The following is an 11,801-nucleotide window of genomic DNA, read 5'->3' as shown; positions in this document are numbered from 1 at the left end:
GGAAGAGCCGCGGAGAGCCGAATATTTTGTCATAAATGGAGGTTTGGGGCGCAAGTCTCGTTGAAAAACTGTCTTCCGTCTGCAGCAGGGAGACACAGATTGGGCGTTAAGTTTCGGATTCACGTCCTAGAATGTAAATTGCAGTCGCCAAGGCGTCTTTATTAGGGAAGATAATGTGCAGCCTGTGAAGGGGGGGGGGGCTCACGCGCCCTCCCCAGTGAAGATTCTCTCCTTAAAAAGAGAAGGGGAAGAAGAGCTTCCGCCCTGGAACATGAAGTTCCTGCACACGGAGTTCACGTTTTCTGGGATCCAGCACATCCCCGAGACCCCGCAGGCAGGCGGCATCTCCTCGCCTTGGGGCATCCCTGACCCGTGACGCACGGAGGCGTCCTCGGATCCCGTCCCCCTTCCGCCCAGCAGCTCGGAGCCACCGGGCAGCGGCGGGGGGGACGGCGCGCCCCGAGCCCGGGCACCCGGGAGCGAGGCCGGTGGGGCGGCGGCGCCGGTGCCGCGCGGGCGGGAGGCGGATGCAGGTCCGCGCGGGCGCCGCGTCCTCCGCTCCAGCCGAGTCGCATCCGGAGCGCGCGCAGCTGGGATCCGGGGAGGAAGGTGGGCAGGAGGAGGCGGGTCGGGAGGGGGCCGGGAGCGGGTAGGAGGTGGAAGGAAGGAGGAGGAGGGGCGCGCAGAGCCGAGCGGCGGCAGCGGCGGCGGGTGGGGACGCGCGCGCGAGGCCGGCGGGCGGCGGGGAGGCGGCTCCGGGAGCAGCTCCGGCGGCGCCGGGAAGCAGGTCCGGGAGCGTGTCCAGCGTGTCCCGCGTGTCCGGCGGCGCCGGGCGGCTCACGAGGTTTGCGCCGGGCCCCCTCCCTCCCCACCTGCTCCCGGCCTGTTGGTCTGCGCGCCGGCGGCGAGGGCGCTGCTGTCCCTGCGGTGCCCCCTCCCCGTCCCGGCCGAGACACGCTGCCCGGACCCCCGAGTGACGCGGCCCCGGTTGTCTCCGTCCCCAGATGCTCCGGGCGCCGGCCGTGCTGTGCGTGTGCGCGGCCGCCTGGTGCGCGCAGGCTCTGGCGGCGGCCGTGGGCCGACCGGCCAGCGGCAATTTTCTAGACGACAAACAATGGCTCAGCACGGTGTCCCAGTACGACCGGGAGGCCGGACAGTGGAACCGATTCCGAGACGTAAGTCTGAGCCTTCTCGCGTTCGAGCGCGCGGCCGGGCCGGGGTGGGGAGGGGTCGCCTTGGAGGCCGCGTGGTGTGGGGGGGTCGCCTGCCAGACGCACTGGGTTCAGGGTCCCCAGGTCCCCACGGCCCTGTCCCCGCCCCCAAAGGCTCGCCAGGTGCCACCTGCACAACTTTGCACGATGTCTGGCGCCAGCGGCTGGCGAGGTGTTGCGCGAAAGTGGGGTCGATCCCGCGGCTGGTGGCCCAGCCAGGAGTCCGGGGAAGGTGGGGAGATGTGGGCTTGCAGCGCCGCCGGCTCCTGAGGGACCGAGGGGTCTGGTGGCCCCGGTGGGGAAGTCGGGCGACGACAAGTCCTGCCACTAAGACCCTTGCTGGACATCAGCTTAGGGTGGACCTGTCCAGGATTACGTTAGCCGCCACTCTGCGCCACCAGGGCGGGGGCGTGTGCAGGGCGGCGGTGAGGCGGGTTAAGCTGTGGACACCCACTCCCACCCGGGAGTTTCCCAGGGACAGTGGGCTATTGTGACGCATCCTGTACCTGAGACCCCAGCCGCCGGCCGAGCGCGGTGGTCCGGGTGGGGCTGCCCCCCTCCCCCCTTCCCTTAAGCCGGCCTGGACGCTGCGAGGGGCTGGGCAGCCGCGCTCCGCACACCTGAGGACCTTGTGGGCCCGCCCGCAGCGCCGCGTGCACACGCGGATCCGGGTCGCGCTCCGACACGATTTGAGAAATTGGGGCGAGAGGGTGGCAGCTCAGGCTAGTTACTCCTGGACCCTCTCCCGCTGCTCCCCACACCCGCAGGGAAGTGGCTGACAATCCGTGCCGAGCCAGCGGGGTGGTGGTGGGGGTGCTGGTCCTGGCAGCGGGAGGCCACGCTCGCTCACCTTTACTTAAATTTGAACGTGGAGTCTCAGTTCTGCGAGGCGCCGGGACTGGGGGAGGATGGCGGTGCTCGCGTCTAATCCGGTTCTGGCTTCCCTGCCTCTGAACGAAGCCGGAACGTTCTGAGTGAACGCGCGTGTACAGGCAAACCCCTGCACCCCTGATTAATCAGGCTGATGGTGATGCTGAATGCAACCAGAAGGAAGGCTAACGTGGTGTTTCTAAACCCATGGGGGAAAACATCGTGCCCTCATTTGGAAAAAAATGTTGAGCGTTTGTCACTGTTTGAATAATGCTTCCTACTATGACATTTCATTACGTAAGGGCTACTTTAAAGATTTTAAAAAATGAATTTCATGCTTACTTTAATATATTTTAACCTTGAATGTCTGGCTTTATAGAAATTACTTTATTGAATTATTAAGAGCAAAACAGCCTATACTTGGACAGTTTGTAAAGGTGCTTGATTTAAACTACTGAGAAAGCTGAGTTGCTGGAAGGGTTAACTGTTCTAGGGTTCGTGAACTTCCAGAGGCAGAGTGTTGTCCTGCTGCACTCTTCATTGCTTCTTATGTGATCTCAGGGGGAAATGCATCAAAATGACATGTTAAATTTAGGTAAAGGATTTACTGAGTTTTTTTTTTTTTTTAGCAAGTATCTGTCTGAAGCACATGTACATCAAAATGGAATAATGACCTATTTGAACAACCTATGCCAATGTTTAGCATTCCCACTTTCGTCAGTTGCCTTTTGTCAGGTGACTTCTGGAGGGCTTGAGGAGACAAGCCCGTCTCTCCCCCTGAACCACCTGTTGCTTATTATTAACAAGATAAAATGAGTGCTGGCAGTGTGACTTCCCAAGGCAGGATGCACAGTGTAGAACCCTGATTCAGACCACCCACCCCGCTGGCAATTTACGTGTTTACCTTGGGGGGCATTGTTTGCTTGATTTTTTTCCTGTGTTTTTCACAATGTTGTTTATTTTGGGTTCATTTTAAGATTATGAGTCCATGCAACCTGTACTGCGTGTATCTATGTTTAAATGTTCTGCCTCTGCACTGATATCTTACATAATGGATTTGCAGACTCAGTTTATGTAAAGGCAAAGAGACAAGGAAATCCGAACCTCTTCTTTTGGCAACAATTTAACAATTGACTTCTCAATTTCCTCAGTATAAACCACAGAGAAATAGGAGAACCACACACAAGCTTACAGTAAATACTGACATAGAAGACACTTCAAGTAATTTTGATCACTGTACACAAGCAATGCTCTTTGAATAAAGTTTTGTTGCCCTTTGAAAGTGGACAAAACGTCATTATATAGACAGAGAACTTTTATCCTTCTGAAAATCATTAATGTGTTTGGTTATTGGTATAAAATTCCTGTAGAGATTCTAGTCCCCATGTTTTAGGAAAAATATAAGTTTAACTTATTAAAGATATAAAGAAATCAACACATTTAAAAATAAGTATGGTAGGTAGGACTGATGCAGGAAAAACGGATGTGGGGCACGAGGAGGCCTGTGTCCCAGGCTTTGGCTGAGCCGCTGGGACGTGTCCCGCCAAGTGTGGGTCCTTGGCTTCGTGCAGGAAAGAATTCAAGAGCGAGCCACAGTTGAGTACAAGTAGACTTATTTAGAAAAATACATTGAAAGGCAAGAGAAAGGCCTCAAGGTGTGGGGGTTGGGTGCTGAGATTAGAGTAAAAGTAGGTACACCCTCCATAGACAGAGCGTGGGCCGTCTCCAAAGAGGGAGAGAAGGGGCAGCTGGGAGGTGCTGTGTTGCCAGTTTTTATGAGGTCAGTGCCTCCATATGCTAATAAGTGGAAGGACCAGTCTAACTACCTTGGGGATGGGGCTGGGATTCCCAGGAAGTTGGCCATTTCCCACTTGGGAAATGGGGGCAGCCTTGGGGCTGCCCCGGCGCCTGTGGGCATGTTATTCACCACTCTAATATATTACAGTGGGCAAATAATGAAGCTCAAGGTTTATTAGAAGTTAAATCTCCCACCATCCTGAGCCTCAAGGCCTCCTGGGGGTTGAACCCTCCGCCATCCTGGTGTTAACTGCTGTGTTATTCCTTGAATGGCTGGGGCCTGCCCACTTCCTGTCTCAGGACCAGCAGGCTATGTTCAGGGTATAATTATGTGATTTTGAAAACAAAGCAAACAAAACCTCTCCATGGCAGGATGTGTCTAGCAAATACATTGGTTGCACGGCATTTTCTGCTTTTTTAGTTCAGTCTAGTGGTGGTAAAATCCAAAAGCCAAGATCCTCGATGGGAATACCGGGACCTTCAGCAAGAACAGGGTGAGGGAGGCTGGTCTGGTCTGCTAGGAGAACTGGGACCCGGGATTATTATAAGGAAACGGAATCATTAGCTCATGAATCACATGGTTCATATATTACATATTTTAAACATTTATAAGTCGATTAAACTGTACTCTTTATCATGCCACGTCAGTATGGAATTTGGAAACCAGTACATGAATCGGCAGTGAACGATACGGTTCCTCCAGCAGCCTTGTAGACTGCCGATGTCACCGGAAGGGGGGCATGTGGCAATGGAGCGTCAAGGAAAGGAAACCATATGTTGTGAGCGATGCAGGACAAATCTAACAAAGTGCAGTGACAGCCATGCTCATTTAAATAACTCATGTAATAAGTCCAAATTCTATTCTTAAATTTTGACGTTGAAGTGGTTCTGGCATACATCTGTCTTTCAGTAAAAATCCCTGGGAGTGGGAGGTAGGGGTGAAGTGAGGACAGACACGGGGAGCACAGGAGAGGATCCTCCGTGGTTAGGATAGTGGTGGACACATGTCATTAGACGTTCATCCCGGCCGTCCAGCGCTTGGCCTAGGGTGAGCCCAGGGTGGACTGTGCCCTCGGGCGGCTGTGATGTGTCGGTGCAGCATGATCGGCTGTAACAGATGTGCCAGCTGGTAGGGATGCTGACAGCGGGGAGGCTGTGTGTGTTGGGGGAGGGGGCAGGGGAGAATGAGAAATCTCTGTACCCTCCTCTCTATGTTTCTGTGAACCTGAACGTGCTCTATAAAAGCAGGGTCTTAAAAAGTCACAATCACAACTCCAACATCTTAAAAAGCAAACAAAAAACTTGGGGCTGATTTTGAACATTGTTTTAAGAAGTGGTAACCATGTGTGATGCAAGACCAGAGATCACCTTCAGTTACATCTGTTTCCTAAGTGGTTTGCAATACCCCTTAGATATATGGGAAGCTATGCTAGTAAAGTTTTACAGTTTAACTTTAAAAATGCAACCTTAACACAAGATTTGCAGTGGCCCCTGGAACCAGTGTCCCCTGAGCACTCAGGCTCCTCCTTTCTGCTGCCTGGTTCTCTAAGTTAAATGTTTTGTTGAGACATAATTGGCAACTGCAGTTGCGTATGTTTAAGGTGTAGGCGTCAGAGCGCGCACGCCTGTGTCTTGTGCAGCGATTCCCTGTGCGGCGCGTTCACAGCAGGCAGGAGGGTTACTACTTTGCTTTTCAACAATATGCACCAAAAAAGGGGAACAATTATCAACGATTTGGAGAAACTGAACAAATGAGACCACCGTTCTGTCTGTTCAGGAATACCTTCTCAAGCGTGGATATCCACTGCTGATTTTTTAAGAAAGTACATTTTTAGTTTCTCTCTATGAACTGACATTCTAAAATGTGGTACCATCATGGCTTGTCACAGTTGAGAACGTGGCTGTCCTTGGGAATTCTTCACAGCCGGTCCACTGCATTCTCACCGATGTGCTTCTCTCTGTCTTGATTGTTTGATGACAGGGGGCAGCTCTGTATGTAAACATTCATGACAGCCTTTGCAAACAGTGTGCCTGTTCACAGATCAGGGTTGGCAAAGACTGCAGCCTGCAGTGTTTTTTACATTGGACTGTTGCTCATAGAGTTTAAACCATTGGGGATGGACTCAAGAGAGGGAGTGATCTCTTAAGGGAGGCACAGCTGTCCTAGAAGATTCTGAGCAGGTAGGTGACTCCAGCTGCACCGGGCTGTCCTCAGGCAGCATCTGGCCTCTCCTGGTCATCTGGGGCCTGGTTAAGCAGTGGTCCTGGTTCAGCATTGGCCTGGTTAAGCTCTGGTCCTGGTTTAGCACTGGTCCTGGTCAAGCACTGGTCCTGGTCAAGCACTGACCTGGTTCAGCACTGACCTGGTTCAGCACTGATCTACTTCGGCACTGACCTGGTTAAGCACTGACTTGGTTCAGCACTGGCCCGGTTCAGCACTGGCCTCGTTCAGCACTGGTCCTGCTTCAGCACTGATCTGCTTCAGCACTGGCCTGGTTCAGCACTGGCCTCGTTCGGCACTGATCTGCTTCAGCACTGGCCTGGTTCAGCACTGGCCTCGTTCGGCACTGGTCCTGCTTCAGCACTGATCTGCTTCAGCACTGGCCTGGTTCGGCACTGGCCTGGTTCAGCACTGGTCCTGGTTCAAGCACTGATCTGCTTCAGCACTGTCCCGGTTCAGCACTGGCCCGGTTTATCACTGGCCTGGTTCGGCACTGGTCCTGGTTCAGCACTGGTTGTGGTACAGCCTCCACCCCCATGTCTTGACACCACCACCAGCAGCAGTATACTCAGCTCTGGGAGGAAGCAGGGGTGGTTTTCTGGAGTCAGACGTTGGTGTACAGCCATCTCTGCGCATTTTGTCATCTTCCAAGCTGTAGCTCTGCCCTCACTAAGTCCCCGTCCCCCTCCCGCAGACTTTGGCACCCACCGTTCTTTCTGTTTCTACTAGTCTGACTACTTTAGGGGTCCCTCATAAGTAGAATCATGCAGGATTTTTTGTCTTTTGGGGGTTTGCTTATTTAATTTAGCATAATGCCCTCAAAGCTTGTGTGTGTTATTGCAAATGGCAGGATTTCCTTCCTTTTAAAGCTCAATAATAATTCACCATGTGTCTCCACCACATTTGTTTATCCATCACCCATCGGTGGCCGCTTGGGCGGCGTTCACCTCTGGGCTGTGGTGAAGAAGGCGCCAGGAACGTGGGCATGCGGGTGTCTCTTCAGGGTCCTGCTTTCAGTCCTTGGGAGACATACTCAGCATTGGGATTGCTGGTCATGCAGGAGCTCTATGGAACTCCATACTGTTTTCCACAGTTGCTGGACCAGTTACATTCCACCAACAGGGCACAAGGTTCCAGTTTCTCCACATCCTTGCCACACTGGTTTCTGTTTTTGGTGACAGCAGTTCTGACAGGTGTGAGGTGACATCTCACTGTGGTTTTGATTTGCATTCCTCTGATGGTTAGTGATGGTGAGCATCTTTTCATGTGCCTGTTGGCCGCCTGCATGTCACCCCAGTGAAATGCCTATTCCAGTCCTCTGCCCATTTTTTAATTGAGTTTTTTGACACTGTTATTGTTAATATAGGTTTTACAAAGGAGGAAACTTAGTTTCAACAAGCTTAATTAACCTGCTTCAGATGAGTGAGGTTTCAACTTTCTTTCTAGCTCTAAAGGTCATGTTTACTTGTTTTTTTCTTATTTATTAACAGTGACCACTTTAAATGAGTCATTATGAGCAACTCAAATTAGTTGTTTTTTTCTTTTGAGATGTTACGTTTGGCCCTTTTAAACGGTCACAATGACTGTATCCTTTTTTCTGCTAGACCAGTACCTTGGTAAAGACTTGGAATCTCTATCACAATTACTGAGGGGGTGTCTCCCCTGCAGCTCCAGTGATGCTGCTACATTTGATCATGCAGTCTGGAAACTACACTAGAAGACCGCGGGCAGCCTGAACTCCTTAGTCTTACATAAGCAACACGAATGACAGGGATCTGGGAGGCCCTCCGCCCGGTGTTGCTCAAAGAGCAGAGTTTATCCTGCAGGTGCACTCATGTGACCACACACAGTGCTGGCATTTGTACTTCCTAGTGAGGTTTCTTGATATCACAGTGCAGTTCTGAATACGTCAGGTGGGCAGGAGTGCTTTAAAAGGAACACTAATGTGTTCACACTGAGAAAACATGGAGTGACTTGGAGTTCAGAGGTTTCTGTACTTTGTGGGGGGGCTGGGCTTACGAGAACCACTGCATCTTTGGAAACTGTCAGGCCCGTGGTGCCCGAGGTCCACCCACTGCAGCTGTGAATTTACTTCCAACGTAGATAAAGTGGAAAAGGAAGGGGAGCTCGGTCTTACAGGCTGAGACTGGGAACATAGTTATTATCAGATGTAACCAACACCTGCACACGGAGCTGAACCCGCTGAATGCTGCTCAGTGTGGAGCAGTGAGACAGCCTGCCCGTTTCTGTCCAGAGTGGATCGCTTGTTTTGCTGTATTTTCCATGTTGAATATCACTGATGTAATACTGTTGATTTTTTAAAAAAGGAAATTGCATCATATTTAAGACAGTACATGTAGCTTTTAAAATAATTTTGTTGTTTACTTATATTTTGGAGAATTTTCCATCTAGAATTTCATTGACATTGTTAAGTATGAACTGTTTCACTGAACATGAATTCTCTGTTTTGAGAATTTTGTAGCAAAAGAACAAAATAATTAGCTGCCATGCTGAAGAAAATATGTAGGGAATTAAAATTCAGTAATTTTTGTATTTTGTAGTTACTGAATTTAAGTATTACTGACCTTATTTGGTGCTAAATTTTATCCTAAGTATTTATATGAAATAAATGGTTATAGGAAATATTCTCTGATAAAAACTAAATGTATACGGTCAATTTTGAGGCATGTTGAGTGTTACAGATAATTCCGTGGGCTTTTTATTCTTAGGATAAGGAAAAGCCCATTATGTAGCAGGAATAAAATAAAGAGAAAGGCCACAAATATAACCATTTAATCTAATCGTGTCTCCAAATGTATAAAACGCTGCAGACCACTGTCTACCTGAGTCTGGTAAGCTCCTGAAAATAGTAATTCGAGGGTCCCTCAGTCACAGCTCACCTTCACTGTTCTAGCACCGGGCCTTTGTAACTTTCAGAATATTTGTGTGGGGCCTTCTAGGCAGGAAAGTCTGAAATGCGAGCTTGCTACTTGCCATGGAGGAGCGTCTGCTGAGGACAGTTCTTGCCCGTCAGAATGTCACCAGGCCTTGCAGTGTGATGTGAGAGGCGGGCTTGGGTCTTCCTGTAGGACCATCTGACCACCCCTCACCCCCCCGCCCCCCAGTCCCCCGGGACAGTCAGATTCATCAAAGATGAAGGTTCCCAGAAGGTCAGGTTTCTGGACCTTCGTACTAACAAGCACTGGCCTCGCATTACCTGGGAAATGTCTCTGAGGTGAAGTGTGGTTTCTCGGAACTGAGATGTCGTAACTGGATGTTTGTAAAGAACTGCGGTATCTACTGAGAATGTGAACACAGGGCTCCCTCCAGTCATCCTGCAGAGGGGCTGGGCTGGAAGCTGAGATTTAACGTGACTTCTTGGGCGAAGTCACACTTCTAGGTGGATCAGCACGTTGAGCACGTTATCCTCAGAATTTCTTATTGATTAAACTCGTTAACTTTGCTTGCGTTATTATTTAAAATCACTTGTTTCAGGACTCAAAGTTTTCTGTTTTTTCCTTTTAATTCTCCATATTTTCCTAAGTAAGAACTTTTAAAACAGGAAAATTGCTTGGGGGGGGGTGACATGTTTAGTTTAGATACCAAATTAGTAGTAAAGATAGAAGACATCCCATCCCGCAGCATTTCTGGAGTAAGAAGTATTTGGAAAAATGCATTTTGAGTGTATGCTGGGTGCCGTTTTGAACATCACTCAGAACCACCCCAGCTTATAGGTCAGGGAGCGGGACCGGGAAATCGAATTTCAGAAGCGCTTTGCTTGCTGAGTAGCTGGATGCCAGCTGGCCTGCACTGCTGGAAGCCTGGTGTTCATTCTTGGAGTGGGTCCTCCCTTCTCTGACTCATGGTTTGGGGTGCACAGCGGGGTGGGGGGGTGCTTGCCATCATCACGGGTGACACAGGCACCCCTGCTCATGCTGGTCTCAGGTGTGGTCCCCCCACCTGGTACCCAGATCAGAAGCAGCGTGAAACATCATGTGTCACCTAAGGGCAAGGTAACAACCATGAGGATCTGGGACCTTTATTTTCCCGTTTACACACGGTCATTTTTTGAGCTGAAAGCCATTTGCTGACTCCTAGCTGGTCTGCCTGTGTGTCCCCTGAATGGCTTTCAAGTTTCCTTCTCCATGGCCCTCACCTTCGACTCCAAAAATATGTTCTCTGGGAACGAATCCTCGTAAGAAGTAGGTAGTTTCAGGTATAAGTAGTCTTAGATATAATTAAAACCCATTTGTTCTTAATTATTCAATCTGAGTAATTTCATTTTCACTTGTTGTTGGATTAGATTGTGATGTTTCTGTTTTTATTGAGTTATAGTCAGTTTACAATGTTGTGTGAATTTCTGGTGTAGAGCACAGTGCTTCAGTCATAATGAGTATACATGTATTCACTTTTATATTCGTTTTCACCATAAGCTACTACAGGATATTGAATATATTTCCCTGTGCTATGCAATATAAACTTGTTTATCTATTTTATATATACCAAATGGGCAGTACTCTTCCCCTGCTAAGAGAAGATCTAACATGCACCCCAGTGTTCACAGCAGCACTATTTACAATAGCCAAGACATGGAAACAACCTAAATGTCCATCGACAGATGACTGGATAAAGAAGTTGTGGTGTATTTATACAACAGAATACTATTCAGCCATAAAAAGAAATGAAATAATGCCATTTGCAGCAACATGGATGGACCTGGAGGTCATCATTCCCAGTGAAGTAAGTCAGACAGAGAAAGACAAACATCACATGCTATCACTTACAGGTGGAATCTAAAAAAAAAAGATACAAATCTTATTTACAAACGAAGAACAGACTCATGGACATAGAAAGCAAAGTATAGTTACCAAAGGGGAAAGGGAGGGAGGGATAAATTAGGAGTTTGGGATTAGCAGATACAAACTACTATATATAAAATAGATAAACAACAAGGACCTACTGTATAGCACAGGGAGCTATAGTCAATTCTTTGTAATAACATATAATGGAAAAGAATTTTTAAAATGTGTATGTATAACTGAATCACTTTGCTGTACACCTGAAACTAACATTGTAAATCAACTGCACTTCGATAAAAAAATTAAAAAATAAATGGACCACTGACACACAATAATATGGGTGAACCCTAAAAGAATGCTGAGGGAAAGCAGAACTGAACATTTTCCTACTCTGATTTCATTTAAGTAACACTCTGGAAAAGACAGAAGAGCAAAAGCAGAACAGAGGTGCGTGGTCACTCAGACCTAGGGAAGGACACTGACCATGAAGGGATGTGTGAGGTTTCAGATGATGAACTTGACTGTGGTGGGGTTTACGTGACTGTAACCCCGACAAAACTCACTGGTCTGTGCACTTAAGAGAGTGAATATTATGCATGTAAATTATACCTCAATAAAACACAAAAATGAAATGCCTATGATTTTATTTTTAAAATTTACAATTTGAAAATTTAAACTTTTTTAATTTGTAATTTTTTAAATTTCCAAATATACTGGATGAATGGAGTTAAGTATCTTGGGCTGAAGCTGCCAAGACCTCAAAACTTTAGATTTTGTTTGAAAGGCATGTAGACTTTCAAAGGTAATCAGTCAAAGAATAAACCATTTGTAGCTTCTCTCTCAGCACAGGGATTAAAGGAATTGGGGAACAAACAAAACAAAATCAAAACTAAAAGAACTAGC

At 48.5% G+C, this 11,801-nt stretch overlaps 1 protein-coding gene across 1 annotated transcript in view; it reads left to right on the top strand.

The window, feature by feature from the left end:
- Positions 1–676: 676 nt before the first annotated feature.
- SPOCK3 (SPARC (osteonectin), cwcv and kazal like domains proteoglycan 3) overlaps positions 677–11,801 on the top strand; it is a 131,368-nt gene continuing 120,243 nt past the window's right edge. The window contains 2 exon segments of the mRNA XM_032470773.1: positions 677–844; positions 1,005–1,175. Of these exon segments, the coding sequence (XP_032326664.1) occupies positions 1,005–1,175 (171 nt within the window). The 5' untranslated portion in view covers positions 677–844.

Source organism: Camelus ferus, chromosome 31 (assembly GCF_009834535.1).
Source record: "Camelus ferus isolate YT-003-E chromosome 31, BCGSAC_Cfer_1.0, whole genome shotgun sequence".
Taxonomy (NCBI): Eukaryota; Metazoa; Chordata; class Mammalia; order Artiodactyla; family Camelidae; genus Camelus; species Camelus ferus.
This window is presented reverse-complemented; position numbering and strand designations above follow the sequence as displayed.